Source organism: Ranitomeya variabilis, chromosome 8, assembly GCF_051348905.1.
Source record: "Ranitomeya variabilis isolate aRanVar5 chromosome 8, aRanVar5.hap1, whole genome shotgun sequence".
NCBI lineage: Eukaryota > Metazoa > Chordata > Amphibia > Anura > Dendrobatidae > Ranitomeya > Ranitomeya variabilis.
Genome location: NC_135239.1, coordinates 203,286,653 through 203,307,785, shown reverse-complemented (window position 1 = coordinate 203,307,785; position 21,133 = coordinate 203,286,653). Strand labels below are relative to the sequence as shown.

Below are 21,133 nucleotides of genomic sequence, written 5' to 3'. Positions count from 1 at the left end.
TGCCTCAATTCTTCGTGGCATAGATTCAACAAGGTGCTGGAAGCATTCCTCAGAGATTTTGGTCCATATTGACATGATGGCATCACACAGTTGCCGCAGATTTGTCGGCTGCACATCCTAAAGATGCTCCATACAAGGCAGGATGGATCCATGCTTTCATGTTGTTTACGCCAAATTCTGACCCTACCATCCGAATGTCGCAGCAGAAATCGAGACTCATCAGACCAAGCAACGTTTTTCCAATCTTCTACTGTCCAATTTCGATGAGCTTGTACAAATTGTAGCCTCAGTTTCCTGTTCTTAGCTGAAAGGAGTGGTACCCGGTGTGGTCTTCTGCTGCTGTAGCCCATCTGCCTCAAAGTTCGACGCACTGTGCGTTCAGAGATGCTCTTAGGCCTACCTTGGTTGTAACGGGTGGCGATTTGAGTCACTGTTGCCTTTCTATCAGCTCGAACCAGTCTGCCCATTCTCCTCTGACCTCTGGCATCAACAAGGCATTTCCGCCCACAGAACTGCCGCTCACTGGATTTTTTTTCTTTTTCGGACCATTCTCTGTAAACCCTAGAGATGGTTGTGCGTGAAAATCCCAGTAGATCAGCAGTTTCTGAAATACTCAGACCAGCCCTTCTGGCACCAACAACCATGCCACGTTCAAAGGCACTCAAATCACCTTTCTTCCCCATACTGATGCTCGGTTTGAACTGCAGGAGATTGTCTTGACCATGTCTACATGCCTAAATGCACTGAGTTGCCGCCATGTGATTGGCTGATTAGAAATTAAGTGTTAACAAGAAGTTGGACAGGTGTACCTAATAAAGTGGCCAGTGAGTGTATATAGGTTTTACCTGGTGTTAATGTCCCTGTTCTCCTGAACTCGGCATTGTTTTTCTTTTGTTCCTGCACCTTTCCATTCCAGAGATACGGCCTCTTCTTTGTATACCAGTCTTAGCCAAGTGGGTGTGATCCTTAACAAGACGTGTTGAAGACCACCCCCATCTGGATAAATAGACTATACAGGGAAAAGAGGGCCATATATCGGGAACGGAGAGGCGCAGGAACAAAGGAAAAACATTCTCGGAATCAAGAAAACAGTGGCATTAAGACCGGGTAAACAAATTACATATTTATAGCGAGTCTTTAAATTACCCAGTTTGGGGTACTGAAATGCTACTGCTCACAGTTTGCTTTCTGCAGATCCTTAATGACCCATTATCTTTTTGGACAATATGGGCCTGTTTGGTTCTGCTTTTAGCAGGGAAGGGTATAATGGCCCTATATATTTTCACTAATGTTGCTACAATTGCCAGAAAGCTCACTGTACTCATCCTGGAATGCCCGGTGGAAGGGCAATATTACAATTTATTTATCATTTACCACAACAGTCTATGGTATAAAGGCCAATGGCCAACGAGTTATTGTCCACTTTCATTTTTTCAACAATTAAATCCTAAATTGCTTGATGATTGTTTGGCAATTATCAGGTCCCATCACTGATCTAACAATATAGATCATACAAATGATTTTTTTAGTCCATTAGCAAGAATATTCATAAATGAAACAATGATAAAGGGTTTGGCAATGTTTCACTGAGCAGATTGCAACAATTCACGCGACACAAAAAATTATGAGTGATCAAGGAGAAGAGTAATAGATAATAATCAATTCTGATTATGCAGATGAGACTCCTCCTTAATATACGCCCATGAGTAGCTGTCCCCGCCCCCTAGGAAGTAGTTAGCGATATCTTCTTGATATTACAGATCAGTTTAACATGGATTTAAGATATGGCGGTGCCCATCCAGTGATAATCACTCAGGACTAGTGCTTATCATAAAAGCATCCTATTAATTATGACCCATGTATATGTAAACAATTGTATCTCTGGTGCTCCTTATTTACACGTGTAATTCCAGACTCTTCACTATTCCCAATATGTGTAGATATGTCTATGTTTTTACATCTTGGAGCTTTCTGTTCGGCAATGAGACACTGGAGGTTTGTAATTTTATGTGATACACCAAGCAATCAATAAAAAGGGGAATTAATTTCATTCCTAGACATAGGGAATATTGTTTGATTATACAAAAAAAAAGTTCCATTTAGAAACATATTTCATGCAAGAACATCGTGTCTGTTTATCTATTGTTCTTTCATTCTATATCTATTGATTCTTCAATTATATATCTATTTATTTACCTCTCTATCTACTTGTTTATCTATTATTTGATCCATCTATGATTTATCTGTTATCTATTTTACATTTTTTTTTATCCATTTACCTATCTAGCTATGATCAATTTATCTATTTAATGATCTTTTTATTTGTCGACCTATCGATCTTTCTATCTTTGATCCATCTATCTTTTTTTATCGGCAATAATTTATTGAGGGTTCCTGATGGCCACGGTGTGCGTCGGTCACCGACAAAGAGATATGTATTATAAATAGATCCACATCTTACAAGTAACGGTCCCCCTGGCAGGGAAGGGTTAATAGGCGTCCCCCAGCAGGACAGGGGATGTTGTTGCCACAGTAACTAATATCTCTCAATACATCCTTACATCCTGACTGTCCCACATTCTCCCCAGTCTCTAATACACACGTAGAAGTCATCGTCATCGCTATACATGAACAGCCCAGTGTAGAAGGTATAACGGCCCAGTGTAGGAGGTATAACGGCCCAGTGTAGGAGGTATAATGGCCCAGTGTAGGAGATATAACGGCCCAGTGTAGGAGGTATAACGGCCCAGTGTAGGAGGTATAACGGCCCAGTATAGGAGGTTTTCATTTTTGGCTATTTTGAAATTTTATGCTGCAATATAATCATTGAAATTATGTAAAATACTCACACGTCAAACCTCAGGTTCTGCTTCTCTTCAAAGAAATAATCCAGCACGAATTTGCGGACAAAATCTGGATTCAGCGTGTTATCAATAACTTCTGTCCGTCCGAACTGTGAGAAATACAAAATATGTCGCGCTTAGTCCCCTGTAGCAATAAGCAAGGAAACAATCATTAAAGGTAAACGGCCATCTGTAACTATGTTTAAAGGGAAATGTAACTTAAAGTGGATCTTTGTGTAATCTTTAGGCCCTCCAATCTGTGCTATTTAGGTTTTATCTTTGTCAGAACTCCATTTTCCTGATAGAGAACTCCAGATCAACTGCACAGATGAAAAGTTAGATAGAATTCCGTCTGTCCGGAGCAACCACTAGGGGGAGCTGATGAGCGCTAGTGCATACAACATTGTGCCAAATGATAAAACAGTGAGCAGTGAGCTCCCCCTAGTGGTGGCTACAGGCAGTCGGAATTTTATCATTTAATTTTATGGCTATACAGGGGAACTGGAGCTCGGTATAATAAACCAATATTCTATTAGATCTATAGATTCATTACCCGAACAATACATCTAAACACAATCTGCATTGTGCTGTTCTTCTATTCCCAGAAAAGCACAAATAAACTGATAACTAGGAGTAAGGATTCTTTTCATTGTATACGGTTTGCCCATAGTGTTCCTTTAATTCCGTTCAATATCGAAATCTATTTTTTTCCCCAGACACTTGTCAGCTGCAGGATGAACCTTGACGAGAACCGATATGTCAATATGGCAAATACTCCCATTTTTTAATTAGAAATGTTAGGGTTAGTGCAGGTTCGGCGCTCAGGGTCTTCAGGGGAGATAGATCATTAGTATCGACCATTATCTAATACTTTGATTCCCTGCAATTGCCGGTCACTGAAAACAACAGCGAAGCCGCCGAGCAGCCGACCAATCAGAAGGCTTGGATTTTAATGAGATGGGGACTGCAGATGAACATTACGTTGAGCTTAATAACTTTAATTATATTTACATTTTCTGTGGCTTCTGCAGCCTAGATTAGGATGATGTCCCTCCGTAATCATTGCCATTAATGGAGCTAAAGGGCAGCGGCGCTGATAATGAGGAGAGGAACCAACAGTTATTGTAAGTGGCTCACGGTGCCATGAATATTACTTTACTCCATTTTATGCCAATGTGTCATGAATCCCCAATGGCTAGGGATAGCACAGGACAAGCAAAGTATAACAAATATCGGACGAGCTCTAGGGTGATGGAACCTGGGCTGACCGCTGCCCTAAGCCTGACAAACGCAACTAGAGATAGCCAGGGAGCGTTCCTACGTTGGTTCTAGACGCCACGCACCAGCCTGAGAGCTAACTAGTACTGCAGAGAAAACAAGACCTCACTTGCCTCCAGAGGAATTAACCCCAAAGGTATAGTTGCCCCCCACATGTATTGACGGTGAAATGAGAGGAAGGCACACACATAGAGATGATGTATATAGCTTTAGCAAATAGAGGCCCGCTGAAAACTAGAAAGCAGAATGATACAAAAGGGGACTGAGCGGTCAGCAAAAAACCCTAATAAAAAAAAACATCCTGAGATTACAAGAACCCATGTGCCAACTCATGGCACATGGGGAGAACCTCAGTCCACTAGAGCAACCAGCTAGCATAGAGACATTCTAAGCAAGCTGGACCAAAAACCAAACAACTGAAAATCAGCACTTAGCTTATCCTGAAAGATCTGGGAGCAGGTAGGCAGGAACCAAACAGAGCACATCTGAACACATTGATAGCCGGCAAGGGAAATGACAGAAAGGCCAGGTAAAATAGGAAACACCCAGCCTCTGATGGACAGGTGGAAACCAAAGGCCGCAACCCACCAAAGTCACCCAGTACCAGCAGTAACCACCAGAGGGAGCCCACCAACAGAATCCACAACAGTACCCCCCCCTTGAGGAGGGGTCACCGAACCCTCACGAGAACCCCCAGGGCGATCAGGGTGAGCTCTATGGAAGGCGCGGACCAAATCAGTAGCGTGAACATCGGAGGCGACCACCCAGGAATTATCCTCCTGACCATAACCCTTCCACTTAACCAAATACTGGAGTTTGCGTCTGGAAACACGAGAATCCAAGATCTTTTCAACAACATACTCCAATTCTCCCTCCACCAGCACCGGAGCAGGAGGCTCGACCGAAGGAACAACGGGCACCTCATACCTCCGCAACAACGACCGATGGAACACATTATGAATAGCAAACGATGCTGGGAGATCCAAACGAAAAGATACAGGGTTAAGAATCTCCGAGATCCTATAAGGACCGATGAACCGAGGCTTGAACTTAGGAGAGGAGACCTTCATAGGGACAAAACGAGAAGACAACCACACCAAGTCCCCAACAAGAAGTCGGGGACCCACGCGGCGACGGCGATTAGCAAACTGCTGAGTCTTCTCCTGAGATAACTTCAAATTGTCCACCACCTGATTCCAAATCTGATGTAGCCTGTCCACCACCACGTCCACTCCAGGACAATCCGAAGATTCCCCCTGACCAGAGGAAAAACGAGGATGAAACCCCGAATTACAAAAAAAAGGAGAGACCAACGTGGCAGAACTAGCCCGATTATTAAGAGCAAATTCGGCCAGTGGCAAAAAAGCAACCCAGTCATCCTGATCAGCAGAAACAAAACACCTCAAATAAGTTTCCAAGGTCTGATTAGTTCGCTCCGTCTGGCCATTCGTCTGAGGATGGAATGCAGACGAGAAAGACAAATCAATGCCCATCTTGGCACAAAACGTCCGCCAAAATCTAGACACAAACTGGGATCCCCTGTCAGAAACGATATTCTCCGGAATCCCATGCAAACGAACCACGTTCTGAAAAAACAAAGGAACCAACTCAGAGGAGGAGGGTAACTTAGGCAAGGGCACCAAATTAACCATCTTAGAAAAGCGGTCACACACAACCCAGATAACGGACATTTTCTGTGAAACCGGGAGATCAGAAACAAAAATCCATGGAAATGTGCGTCCAAGGCCTCTTCGGGATGGGCAAAGATAACAACAACCCACTAGCCCGTGAACAGCAAGGCTTAGCTCGAGCACACACTTCACAAGACTGCACAAAGGTACGCACATCCCTAGACAAGGAAGGCCACCAAAAAGACCTGGCCACCAAATCTCTTGTACCAAATATTCCAGGATGACCAGCCAACACAGAAGAATGGACCTCGGAGATGACTCTACTGGTCCAATCATCCGGAACAAACAGTCTTTCTGGTGGACATCGATCCGGTTTATCCACCTGAAACTTCTGCAATGCGCGTCGCAAGTCTGGGGATACGGCGGACAATATTACCCCATCCCTAAGGATACCAGCAGGCCCAGTGTCTCCAGGAGAATCAGGCACAAAACTCCTGGAAAGAGCATCTGCCTTCACATTCTTTGAACCTGGCAGGTATGAAACCACGAAATTGAAGCGAGAAAAAAATAATGACCAACGAGCCTGTCTAGGATTCAAACGCCTGGCAGACTCAAGGTAAATGAGATTCTTGTGATCAGTCAAGACCACTACGCGATGTTTAGCACCCTCAAGCCAATGACGCCACTCCTCAAATGCCCACTTCATGGCCAAAAGCTCCCGATTACCCACATCATAATTGCGCTCGGCGGGCGAGAATTTTCTAGAGAAGAAAGCACATGGCTTCGTCACCGAGCCATTAGAACTTCTCTGTGACAAAACCGCCCCCGCTCCAATCTCGGAAGCATCAACCTCCACCTGAAAAGGAAGTGAAACATCTGGTTGACACAACACCGGAGCAGAAGAAAACCGGCGCTTAAGTTCCCGAAAGGCCTCCACGGCCGCAGGAGACCAATCAGCAACATCAGCACCCTTTTTAGTCAAATCAGTCAAAGGTTTAACAATACTGGAAAAATTAGCAATGAACCGACGATAAAAATTAGCAAACCCCAAGAACTTCTGAAGGCTCTTAACAGATGTAGGTTGTGTCCAGTCACAAATAGCCTGAACCTTAACGGGATCCATCTCAATAGTAGAAGGAGAAAAAATGTACCCCAAAAAAGAAATCTTCTGGACTCCGAAGAGACACTTTGAGCCCTTCACAAACAGAGAATTGGCCCGCAAAACATGAAACACCTTCCTGACCTGTAGAACATGAGACTCCCAGTCATCAGAAAACACCAAAATATCATCCAAATACACAATCATAAACTTATCCAGATATTCACGGAAAATATTGTGCATAAAGGACTGAAAGACTGACGGAGCATTGGAGAGTCCAAAAGGCATTACCAAATACTCAAAATGGCCCTCAGGCGTATTAAATGCGGTTTTCCACTCATCACCCTGTTTTATCCGCACCAGATTATACGCACCACGAAGATCTATTTTAGTGAACCACCTAGCCCCCTTAATGCGAGCAAACAAATCAGTAAATAATGGCAATGGATACTGGTATTTGACTGTAATCTTATTCAGAAGACGATAATCTATACAAGGCCTCAGGGAACCATCTTTTTTTGCCACGAAAAAAAAACCTGCTCCCAGAGGGGACGAAGATGGATGAATATGTCCCTTTTCCAAGGACTCCTTAATATAATTCCGCATAGCAGTATGCTCTGGCAGTGACAGATTAAATAAACGACCCTTAGGGAACTTACTGCCAGGAATCAATTCTATAGCACAGTCACACTCTCTATGAGGAGGGAGCGAATTGAGCTTAGGCTCCTCAAAAACATCCTTATAATCTGACAAAAACGCAGGGATCTCCGAAGGAGTCGATGAAGCGATAGAAATCGGAGGTGCATCATCATGAACCCCCTGACATCCCCAGCTTAGCACAGACATTGTTTTCCAGTCCAGGACAGGATTATGAGTTTGTAACCATGGCAGACCAAGCACTAGTACATCATGTAAATTATACAGTACAAGGAAGCGAATCACCTCCTGATGAACGGGAGTCATGCGCATGGTCACTTGTGTCCAATACTGCGGTTTATTCATAGCCAATGGTGTAGAATCAATTCCCTTCAGAGGAATAGGAACTTCCAGAGGCTCTAGACTAAAACCGCAGCGTTTAGCAAATGACCAATCCATAAGACTCAGGGCAGCGCCTGAATCCACATAGGCATCGACGGAAATGGAAGACAGTGAAAAAATCAGAGTCACAGACAAAATGAACTTAGACTGCAGAGTATCAATGGCAAAAGATTTATCAACCCTTTTTGTGCGTTTAGAGCATGCTGATATAACATGAGCTGAATCACCACAATAAAAACACAAACCATTTTTCCGCCTATAATTTTGCCGTTCACTTCTGGACTGAATTCTATCACATTGCATAGTCTCAGGTGCCTGTTCAGAAGACACCGCCAACTGGTGCACGGGTTTGCGCTCCCGTAAACGCCGATCAATCTGAATGGCCATAGCCATAGACTCATTCAGACCTGTAGGCGCAGGGAACCCCACCATAATATCCTTAATGGCCTCAGAAAGACCATTTCTGAAGTTTGCAGCCAGGGCGCACTCATTCCACTGAGTAAGCACCGAAATTTCTGACAATATATTTCCGCTTCATCATGCCCCTGAGAGAGGGCTAATAAAGCCTTTTCAGCCTGAATCTCTAGGTTAGGTTCCTCATAGAGCAATCCCAATGCCAGAAAAAACGCATCCACACTGAGCAACGCAGGAGCAGGATCCCCTGGTGCCAATGCAAATGCCCAATTCTGAGGGTCGCCCCGTAGGAACGATATAACAATCTTGACCTGTTGAGCAGGGTCTCCAGAGGAGCGAGATTTCAAAGAGAGAAACAATTTACAATTGTTCCTGAAATTCAGGAAGGTAGATCTATCTCCAGAAAAAAACTCTGGAATAGGAATTCTAGGTTCAGACATGGGAGTGTGAACAACGAAATCCTGTATGTTTTGAACCTTTGCCGCGAGATTACTCAGGCTGGAAGCCAAACTCTGGACATCCATGATAAACAGCTAAGATCAGAGCCATTCAAGGGTTAAGAGGAGGTAAGAAGCAGCTAGACAGCAATTAAGGGCTAGGCAGCAAAACTCTGAAGGAAAAAAAAAAAAAAAAAAAAAATTTCCTTGAACACTTCTTTTCCTCCTGCTTCAGCCCAAACAATTAACACTTTGTGGGCCGGCTATACTGTCATGAATCCCCAATGGCTAGGGATAGCACAGGACAAGCAAAGTATAACAAATATCGGACGAGCTCTAGGGTGATGGAACCTGGGCTGACCGCTGCCCTAAGCCTGACAAACGCAACTAGAGATAGCCAGGGAGCGTTCCTACGTTGGTTCTAGACGCCACGCACCAGCCTGAGAGCTAACTAGTACTGCAGAGAAAACAAGACCTCACTTGCCTCCAGAGGAATTAACCCCAAAGGTATAGTTGCCCCCCACATGTATTGACGGTGAAATGAGAGGAAGGCACACACATAGAGATGATGTATATAGCTTTAGCAAATAGAGGCCCGCTGAAAACTAGAAAGCAGAATGATACAAAAGGGGACTGAGCGGTCAGCAAAAAACCCTAATCAAAAAAACCATCCTGAGATTACAAGAACCCATGTGCCAACTCATGGCACATGGGGAGAACCTCAGTCCACTAGAGCAACCAGCTAGCATAGAGACATTCTAAGCAAGCTGGACCAAAAACCAAACAACTGAAAATCAGCACTTAGCTTATCCTGAAAGATCTGGGAGCAGGTAGGCAGGAACCAAACAGAGCACATCTGAACACATTGATAGCCGGCAAGGGAAATGACAGAAAGGCCAGGTAAAATAGGAAACACCCAGCCTCTGATGGACAGGTGGAAACCAAAGGCCGCAACCCACCAAAGTCACCCAGTACCAGCAGTAACCACCAGAGGGAGCCCACCAACAGAATCCACAACACCAATGTTAAACGGGCTGTGCAGGATTCATATATATATATATCGATGTCTTATCCTTAGGATAGATCATTAATATCAGATCGGAGGTGATCCGATACTCAGGACCCCGACCAATCAGCTGGCTGCATGTTGGATGTAGCACAGCTCCGTACACTGTGCGGTGGCCATTCCCTGGTACTGCACTTCAGCTCCCATTCACTTCAATGGCCTACAGGCCCCATTTAGCATTGACAAATCTGCTCATTCTGCTTATACAGTGAGGACCCCGGAGAAAAAATACCTCCTGCTCACGATCAGCTTCTTTTACACATCGGTGTTCACGTTATCATCAAAGACAATTGAAGCCACACTCCAAGTACCCATAGCGGTGCCCCAAATTATTATTATTTTTTTTTTCCGGATGGTGAAGTAACTGTCGATGCAGCTCGGAAATGAAAAATGACTTCCAAATTTTCACCTACGATCGTATCCAGTCAATTGCAAATATGCTGGACCCTTCTGTTTATCCCCCTCCTTTACTCCTTGCACTGCTGACATTCAGGATGGCCCCAGGTGAAGTGATTTCACTACACGGGCGAAACGTTGTCATGCAGATAATTTTTGCATCGCTTTCCTGAGGCTTCTCTAAACCTCTCCTGGAACAAAGATGAACGACTGAACATGTGGATGTTTTTTACGCCAAACCATCAATCCTTCTTTTTTGGTAGAATGGGAAGGTCCAATTGTTGAGCAGCAGAACGGTCGTGTTTCTGTGACTGATCCTGCGGGGTATCACTATACAACATGTTGGACTCACATGACACTACTGCCCTCTGCATAGAGGAAAGAAGGAGACAACGCACCTTGGTCATTTCTTAGAGCTGTCAGTTCTGATGAATGAGGCCTGATAGTCGTCATCTGGTCCGCACCGCACATGCGAGGCGGGGGGCTAGTTTACAAGACCCACCCTGTAGTTGGACAGGTCTTAGCTTTTTTGCTTCCATTCCCCCCCTGCAGCTGGTAGGGCCATAGGTTAGGGATGATCTACCAGTGATCTAGAAGCTGAAATCCAGTCTTGATCATGTCCATCTGACACAGGTGCGCAGTTCGTCACAGTGTATCAGCTGGTCAATTATAGTAGAAGGGGCTTGACGTGCACCCACCATTAGGATCAGGATGGGTCTGTAACCTCGTCTGGAAGAAAAAAAAATATCCATGTGCAGCACATATGCCGCGAAGGTCCGCACAGAAGGGGGTCCGAGCAGGAGAGGTGCTGACCCCCACCGTTTAGGAGAATGGACTTCTTTTTTTTTTTTGCAATAGAAGGGAGAATTTTCTGGATCTTCCAGACACATCCGCGCATACAAATGAAGTTTCTACCATGTGGATCCTTCCAAAATCCTAAAAATTAATTCTGTGTACAAAACACAAACAAGAATTTGATGGTGCGGAGGAATGCTAATGAACGGCACATCTGACATTTGAAGTAAAAGTATCCGCTCATCACTTACGGTAATGAGTCATTTAAATGCAGAATGCGATGAGCCGTATTTTTTGCGAAAGAAAAAAAGAACAAAAAAAGTTTTCATTAATTAAAAATACATCCAAACCTGTTTTGTAGCTCTGAAACATATCCACTAAATGAAAAAAAAAAAAGTAACCGCAACCATACAAAGTACTGCACGGAAAATGGTAACGGGTATGTTCACACGTGAGGATTTTAATGGGGTTGTCCACACTTATCAATAGGACAGGTGAAAAGTTACTGAACGATGGGGGGTCTGATCAGTTCCAAGATAATTTCTCTGAAATGTCCTGTGTCAATGGAGAGATGGCTGGGCTGGTTGTACACTTCCCCTCCAATTCATGGTCTATGGGACTGTACTCCACTATCTCCGTCAGTCCCATAGTCAATGAATGAAGTACAGTCATTTCAGGGACCCATTCTCAAGACAGAGCAGAAAGTTATCCCCAATGCATAGTGTAGGAGATATTTTTCCTAGCTAGGACATCCCCTTTAAGTCTGGATTTGCCAGCCGAAAATCTGCGTGGTATTAGAAAAGCAGCATTGTTGATAAGATTTTACCAGAACCTATCTGTATCATGCCAATTGTTTTTTTTAACTTAATGCCTGTATTAGGTGCAAAAAATCATTTTTCCAATTGGGCGTCATTAAAACTGTTTTACCATTTGGCTTATACAGGCTTTTTTTTCCAGCATATTCAACTTTGATGTAGTCTCTGGTCATAAATGAGCTGAAAAGAGCTAAAAAAACCAGGGGCTCTCCCATTGGAACTTCAGAATGCGCTCACTGACCGATTCTCAGTTAACCCATTCTGCAGCCAGCAATAAACAGTGTCACAAATTAGCAATGGAAGTCAAATGGTGCCAATTTTTTCATAAAACCCCAGTTCCAAAAATCATTTTTAGCCAATAATACATGCATTTTAAGTTATAAAAAAAATTTGTCCCTAAGTGAACTAATATCATTTTGTCAATCTGCACCCAGCACTAGGGGGCGCCTACTGCATATTATGTTATAGTGAAGCTCAGTGCATATGTATTGAGCTCCCCCTAGTGGCAGCTGCAGACAGTCAAGATTTTATGATTTAACTCTTGGCCTATGCCGGGGATTTGGAGCTTTGTGTAAAAAAATAAAAAGCTATTTTAATCCCATAAATATATATATATATATATATATATATATATATATATATATATATATATATATATATATATATATATATATATATATATATATATATATATATAGTGAATAAATATGAACCTAAAAATATCATGCTGATAGAAAAAGAATAAATCCCTTTAATTATATTAGGAGGGTCTATAGGGCAATGTGTTCGCCTCCTACGAGCGGCTGACTCCGAAATACTTCTGGTCAATCCTTATTATGAAAGGATAAGGGAGTACACAGAAAAAAAAATTCATAGTGAGGGTTCAGGGAGACAATACCATGGATCGCACGCTCTCAGTGTTATGTTTAATACATTGGGCAATCTTCCAGTATTTCATGAAATCATTACTTCCCAGTAACGGGGAATTCCTCGGCCATCTGCATCCCATTCTGTGGCAGTTTTGAGGTTAGCGTGCCTCCCTTGTATCTGTAATCCCGGCTGCGTACTGCCGAATCCTCCCCCCTTCCGTCTGTGAATTTAGCAGGTCTCAGTCTTTCAGTTCTGCATTTATTCTGCTCTGTTTAACTGTATGACTAATTCAGAACATTACATGTATATATGCAATGAGCCCAACTTACCTGCCCCGGCCCATTAGAGAGGCCAGGAGCGAAATCGCACTTTGCATATTATATGCCATACGTGCTATAACCTTGCAATCTTGACTTATGGATAGATAACACTTAATGAGGGTAGACGCTGCTAACACAATATTATGTGTATATATAATTAGGAGCTGATCAGCAGGATCTACCCTCTAATATCATTTTATAAGGAATAAGTCAGCAGGATCTACCCTCATAGTGTTCTTTTATTAAGAACTGGTCAGCAGGATCTACCCTCTAATATTATTTTACAAGGAATAAGTTAGCAGGATCTACCCTCATAGGGTAATTTTATTGGAAACCAGTCAGCAGTATCTACCCCCCCTAGTGTAACTTTATTGAGAACTGGTCAGCAGGATCAACCCCCCTAGTTTAATTTTATAGGGAACTGGTCAGCAGGATTTAACCCCCTGACGTAATTTTATTAGGGACTGTTCAGCAGGATCTATCCCCCTAGTGTAATTTTATAATGAAGCGGTCAGAAAGAACTACCCCTAATGTAATTTTATAGGGAACTGGTCAGCAGAATTTAACCCCCTAGTGTAATTTTATTGGGAACTGGTCAGCAGGATCTAACCCCCTAGTCTAATTTTATAGGGAACTTGTCAGCAGGATCTAACCCCCTAGTGTAATTTTATAGGGAACTGGTCAGCAGAATTTAACCCCCTAGTGTAAATTTTATTGGGAACTGGTCAGCAGGATCTAACCCCTTAGAGTAATTTTATAGGGAACTGGTCAGCAGGATCTACCCTCTAATACTATTTTATAAGCAATAAGTTAGCAGGATCTACCCTCATATTGTAATTTTATTGGGAACCGGTCAGCAGGATCTACCCCCTAGTGTAATTTTATAGGGAACTAGTCAGCAGGATCTAACCCCCTAGTTTAATTTTATAGGGAACTAGTCAGCAGGATCTAACCCCCTAGTGTAATTTTATAGGGAACTGGTCAGCAGGATCTAACCCCCTAGTGTAATTTTGTAGGGAACTAGTCAGCAGGATCTACCCTCATAGTGTAATTTTATTGGGAACCGGTCAGCAGGATCTAACCCCCTAGTGTAATTTTATAGGGAACTTGTCAGCAGGATCTAACCCCCTAGTGTAATTTTATAGGGAACTTGTCAGCAGGATCTAACCCCCTAGTCTAATTTTATAGGGAACTGGTCAGCAAAATTTAACCCCCTAGTGTAATTTTATTGGGAACTGGTCAGCAGGATCTAACCTCCTAGTGTAATTTTATAGGGAACTTGTCAGCAGGATCTAACCCCCTAGTGTAATTTTATAGGGAACTTGTCAGCAGGATCTACCCACCCGGCAACTTCCTAGATGCACCATTACTACTGTACTTTACAATACACAGTACACAGAGCTGACAGCGCCATACACCATGTAGTGACCGGTCTCGGTACTACAGCTCAGATCCAGAGTCCAGGGCTATCCCAAGCTCACTTGTGCGTCATCAGAATCTATTTTTTTTATTATTTTTTTAAATATACAGTATATCAGCGCATGTGCAGTCGTATTTTGCTAATTCCACCTACAGGAGGACAAACAGTCTCCTCGTGCACTGGTTATCAGCTCTACTACACAAGGGCTAGTTTTTGTGCAGCCGTCTGACTGCTGTGACCCCCATTATCCCAAGAACAGGGCTCTTTGAAATAGCGCGTCAGAATGGAGCATGACCACTGCTGCTCCATTCACTTATTATGGGACAGTTGGAGATGGTGTGGCTCGGCTCTCAGCTTTTTCAGGTGGTCTCATAGAGAATGAACGGTGTTCCATTTTGACTGTGCATTTCAGAGACCCTGTTCTCTGGGTTGGTGGAACTCCCACTGTTCAACCTCTGCTCCATTCACTGTCTACGGGACTGCCAGAAAAACACCGTACTCAACTTTTACCGATAGTCCCCGTCGAGCATGCATGTCTTTGATCCATTCAAGACCCCTACAGAACCCTGTTTTCAATCTCACTGATGGCTCCAGTGCTCGGACCCCCAATAATCATTAAGTTAACGCTTATTATATGGCTAGGGAATAACACTTTAAAATAACTAGATTAGGGACTTTTGTCAGGGGGTTCACTTTATACCCTGTGATCTTCTTCTCTCGTGTGTTTGTGTAAAGAATTATGGTGATGACAAATCTAAAATTCTTAAATTTTTCCCAAAATTTTAGAAATACAAATCCATGGTTGACTTTCATAGAGAAAATTGACCAAACTGCAGAATGTTGGTGAACGTTGGATGCATAGTCACAGGGGCATAGGAATCGGGTGAACTTTGGGGGTTGAGATGGTCCCTGAGTATTGGTTGTGGGACCTACTACAGATTTTGCATCTTCAAGTTACTTATTTCGTAGTCTCTATATTGCAAACTGGGCAATTACCAAGGAGCAGCCGGAAAATGGAGCATGAAGACTTTAACTGGTCTGGACAAAGGAGGATTAACTCACTTCACTGCCCCAGACCACCAGGGATATTTTACTAACTTGTTCACTAATTCGGGATTGGCACTTTTATTAGCACTGTTATGTGGGAAATATACAGTAGTATTATTGGACACTGTATGGAGGTATTATCTAAACACTGTATGGACTTATTCATCTCTACTGTATGGCTTTCTGCTTTGGCTAATGAAGGCGCTGATTTTCTCCAGTGGCCGAGGTCTATACATATTAGCCAAGTGGCGACCCCTTTTAATACAGGTCTAGGGATTCCCTTTATCGTTTTGCAGACTACCCACTGGTAGAAGTGTGGCTAGACTCCTTAAAGGGAATCTGTCAATAGGATCAACTCTCCCAAGCCACCTACATGGACATGTAGGTCATAAGAAGCCGAATATATTGATACCTTGATATCTACGATCCAATGTCTTATTGCAGAGAAATCCGCGTTTTTCTTAATATGTAAATGAGCTGTTAAGATCTATGGGTCGGACATAGATCTCCCAGAGAATCAGCCTCCAGAGCGTTTGTAAATGAAAGGGGGAGTTATCAGTGATAGACATGCAGATCTGTAGAGCAGACTGTCAGTCATTTCATGTCTCACACTGGCAACACCTCCTTTCATTTAAAATAAGCTCTGGAGGCAAATTCTCAGGGAGATCTATGTCCGGCCCATAGATCTTAACAGCTCATTTACATTAAGAAAAATGTGAATTACTCTGGAATAAAATATAGGATCACAGATATCAGGGTGTAATTTTATTTAACTTTCTATGACCTACGTGCCCATATAGACAGTTTAGGAGGGTTGATCCTATTGACAAGATTCCCTTTAAAGGATGGGGCATTGACTTTTATTGTAGTCAACTCCAATAGGTGGCACTAGAGAGTCAACTTTCTTTGCATAGCTCTTTTCCAAGGAGCACTGTCTGGCCAGCAAGTCTCTCTAGACTTATGGCAGCTGAAGAACTGGATTCAAATGACATAAACATCTCACAGATTTCAGTCCCCAATGATGAAGTATAGCTTTCTTTCCTGGAGAACTGAATACAGAGCCTTATCTATGTATACACTGTACTGTGTAGTGTTACTATCCAGCTATCATTAAATCCCCCTCTAATGATGAGATGACTCTGCGCATCTTGTCTCAGTCTATACAGCAAAGCTGACAAGTAGGCAGCTCTAGTGGCCACTGTGAGAACAGCAATATTTTCTAACAATCCACTCTTTTTTAAGTTCTTAAGAATCCTTTTGCTGACTAAGTATCATTTCATTACAGCCGTACACACGTGGATGTTTCGTCGTTAATATATTGAATTTCAACCCTTACGGTATATTTTATACATGTATTTAAACAGCAAGGGCAGGAGGGGGCTGGGGGCTAATTAATCAAATCAGGCCAGACAGAAACGAGCGAGATGAAATGCATCAATTAGGTTTTCTGGCGGCCGTGACCAAGACGAGATTTCCCAGTAGATGCCGATCTCATTTAGTTTTCTTTTGGTTTGTACGTCTCCAGCTCAAGTTCATTAGCAGATATTATCTGCTGGGGTATTCTGTTCCTACAATGCTACAGGAGGCTGCACCAAGGTGGCCAACCATATGTAATCACTAGACAGCAGGGAGATGTCAGTCACCCTCGCCACTAAGGTCTGGCAGTGGCCCACACTCCCCAGACCCATCAAGATGTTAGTGCCGAGAAGAATTCAACCATAAGGTCCAATAGCAAAATATGGAATCACAGTCCTCTCCGCAAGAACCGCGCTACATTGACGATAGTTATTGTGGTCCTCATTATTTGAGAATGGTCAATGGGGTTTGGGAGGCCCGTGATGATCTGAGTAAACATGCTTTATATCAAACCAAGGGTGGGGTAGACGGAGTGCCCACTATGCCACCCATTAGATCACACACACCTGGATGGAGCTACTTCAGTTTCACCCTGTCCTTCATATTTTTTGTCACCTTTTCTTCATCTCTCAGGACTATGGATTTTGCTTTTTACTTCCTTCCCACTTCACTCTCATTTTCCGGTAAACAAAACAGGAAGGGTATCCAGTTGCATCAGCAGCAAATTTCGAGAGTACCCTTGCCTTTTTCCAAAGCCATACCCCTCCATGCCCATTCCCTGCCTCTCCTCACACTGTTTCACATGTTCCCTAACTAAGAGGCTATCTAAAATGGTGACCTTCCAGGAGGTTTTGGGAAGGTTTGGAGAGACGCAGGCAATTTTCTGACTCTTCTGGGAGTCTAGGAGGTCTCTCTCATTCCAGGAGCCTCCTGGCCTGGACGTTCCATCAGAGTTGGCAAGTATTACATTCCAATCCATCAGGATGAATTCCACCCTTTCTCTTGGGTCCTATAGCAGCTCTTATGTTCTCTACTCTATGAGCATCAATATATCACAGCAACCAGTTGATACTTCCCAAAAAATTAGGAATTTCTCATTCTTCAGTTTTAAATATCCTCAAAAAATTGTCAAGAAACTATGCACACAAAAAGCGAAATTAAAAGATAAATTATAGGACTATTCTCAAAGGAGAAAGAGCTCTACACTGTTTCCTGCTAATTGGGCACTGTGGGGCATCATACTGTTGGGAGGAGACTGTGGGGGCATAATAATGTCCATGTGGAGATACTATGGGGACTCCATGGTGAGGCAAGGAGACTGTGGCGGCATCATGCTGTGTGGAGGACATTGCAGGGGAATCATACTGTGTGGGGAGACTGTGGGGTCATAATAATGTGTATGTGGGGATACTATGGGGACTCCATGGTGAGGCGGAGAGACTGTGGGGGCATCATGCTGTGTGGAGGACATTGCAGGGGAAACATACTGTGTGGGGAGACTGTGGGGGCATATTAATGTGCATGTGGGGATACTATGGGGACTCCATGGTGAGGCAGGGAGATTGTGGGGGCATCATGCTGTGTGGGGGACATTGCAGGGGAAACATACTGTGTGGGGAGACTGTGGGGTCATAATAATGTGCATGTGGGGATACTATGGGGACTCCATGGTGAGGCGAAGAGATTGTGGGGGCATCATGCTGTGTGGAGGACATTGCAGGGGAATTATACTGTGTGGGGAGACTGTGGGGGCATAATAATGTGCATGTGGGGATACTATGGGGACTCCATGGTGAGGCGGAGAGATTGTGGGGGCATCATGCTGTGTGGAGGACATTGCAGGGGAATCATACTGTGTGGGGAGACTGTGGGGGCATAATAATGTGCATGTGGGGATACTATGGGGACTCCATGGTGAGGCAGGGAGATTGTGGGGGCATCATGCTGTGTGGAGGACATTGCAGGGGAATTATACTGTGTGGGGAGACTGTGGGGACATAATAATGTGCATTTGGGGATACTATGGGGACTCCATGGTGAGGCGGAGAGATTGTGGGGGCATCATGCTGTGTGGAGGACATTGCAGGGGAATCATACTGTGTGGGGAGACTGTGGGGGCATAATAATGTGCATGTGGGGATACTATGGGGACTCCATGGTGAGGCAGGGAGATTGTGGGGGCATCATGCTGTGTGGAGGACATTGCAGGGGAATCATACTGTGTGGGGAGACTGTGGGGGCATAATAATGTGCATGTGGGGATACTAAAGGGACTCTATGGTGAGGCAGGGAGACTCTGGGGGCACCATGCTCTGTGGAGGACACTGCAGGGGAATCATACTGTGCGGGGTGGTTTTGAGGACATCATACTGTGTGTTAGGAGGCTGCGGGGGAATAATTATTTGTATGTGGGGGAGACTGTATTGTGGGGGCATCATACTGTAGGGGGCACTGTGAGGACAGCATACTGTGTAGGAAGGCATCACTGTGTGGGTAGAACACTGGGTCAACATAATGTGCGTGGGTCACAGTGGGGGCATCTGTGTGTGGACTACTAAGAGGGCAACATATTGTACGGGGGGCACTGGGACCATCATAACGTGTGAGAGCATCATTGAGTGAAGGGGCCCAGTGGGGGTGATTTGGTGGGCATCAACATGGGTGGAGGGCATCTTTGGGGAGTCATACTGTATGGAGCCCAAAAAAGTGATGTTAAATATCACACCAGGGGGCTTTATTTGGGGCACTATTTTTGGGTGGGCTGACTGGGTGGGTGTTAGGCCGGCGTCACACTAGCGAGTTTTACGGACGTAAGAGCGCAGAAAATACGTCCGTAAAACTCGCCAAACAAACGGCACAATTATTCTCAATGGGGCTGCTCCTATCAGCCGTATATTACGGTTCAGTATTATACGGCTTTCTACGGCCGTACAAAATCGCAGCATGCTGCGTTTGTCAGCGTATTGCGCAAAAAAACGCCAATGAAAGTCTATGGGGGCGAGAAAAATACGGATTCCACACGGACCAGCAGTGTGACTTGCGAGAAATACGCAGCGGTGTTAGTGAAAAGCCGGTAATTCAATTGCCGGCTTTTCATTTCTCCTTCCCAAACCCGACAGGATATGAGACATGGTTTACATACAGTAAACCATCTCATATCCCCTTTTTTTTTGCATATTCCACACTACTAATGTTAGTAGTGTGTATGTGCAAAATTTGTGCACTGTAGCTGCTAAAATAAAGGGTTAAATGGCGGCAAAAATTGGCGTGGGCTCCCGCGCAATTTTCTCCGCCAGAGTGGTAAAGCCAGTGACTGAGGGCAGATATTAATAGCCAGGAGAGGGTCCATGGTTATTGGCCCCCCCGTGGCTAAAAACATCTGCCCCCAGCCACCCCAGAAAAGGCACATCTGGAAGATGCGCCTATTCTGGCACTTGGCCACTCTCTTCCCACTCCTGTGTAGCGGTGGGATATGGGGTAATGAAGGGTTAATGCCACCTTGCTATTGTAAGGTGACATTAAGCCAGATTAATAATGGAGAGGCGTCAGTTATGTCACCTATCCATTATTAATCCAATTGTCTGAAAGGGTTAAAAAACACACACACACATTATTAAAAATTATTTTAATGAAATAAACACACAGGTTGTTTTAATATTTTATTGCTCTCTCAATCCACCTAAGACCCTCGCTTGGCAAAATAATAAACCCACAATATACATACCCTCTGATGAACCGTCACGTCCCACGAGGTAATCCATCTGAAGGGGTTAAAATATTTTACAAGCAGGAGCCCTGCTAATGCAGCTGTGCTCGTGCTTGTAAGCCCCGGCAAATGAAGGAAATGTAGGTCAATTACCTATAGTTACCTTCAGTCGCGGTGATGCGCCCCCTGGTGGATGTCCTCATATGACCTGGAGCGTGGGAAAAAGTTCCCAGGCTGCAGTTCATGAGGACAACCTGCAGGGGGCGCATCACTGCGACTGAAGGTAACTATAGGTAATTGACCTACATTTCCTTCATTCGCCGGGGTTTACAGGCATGAGCACAGCTGCATTAGCAGGGCTCCTGCTTGTAAAATATTTTAACCCCTTCAGATGGATTACCTCGTGGGACATGACGGTTCATCAGAGGGTATGTATATTGTGGGTTTATTATTTTGCCAAGCGAGGGTCTTAGGTGGATTGAGAGAGCAATAAAATATTAAAACAACCTGTGTGTTTATTTCATTAAAATAATTTTTAATAATGTGTGTGTTTTTTAACGCTTTCAGACAATTGGATTAATAATGGATAGGTGACATAATTG

The 21,133-nt window shown here is 43.9% G+C and overlaps 1 protein-coding gene across 2 annotated transcripts in view; it reads right to left on the bottom strand.

The window, feature by feature from the left end:
• Positions 1 to 21,133, bottom strand: part of CPNE9 (copine family member 9) — a 262,960-nt gene that overhangs the window by 179,569 nt on the left and 62,258 nt on the right. For both annotated transcript variants that reach the window (XM_077276307.1, XM_077276308.1), the window contains one exon: positions 2,850 to 2,953. In XM_077276307.1, the coding sequence (XP_077132422.1) occupies positions 2,850 to 2,953 (104 nt within the window). The remainder of the gene's footprint in view (positions 1 to 2,849; positions 2,954 to 21,133) is intronic.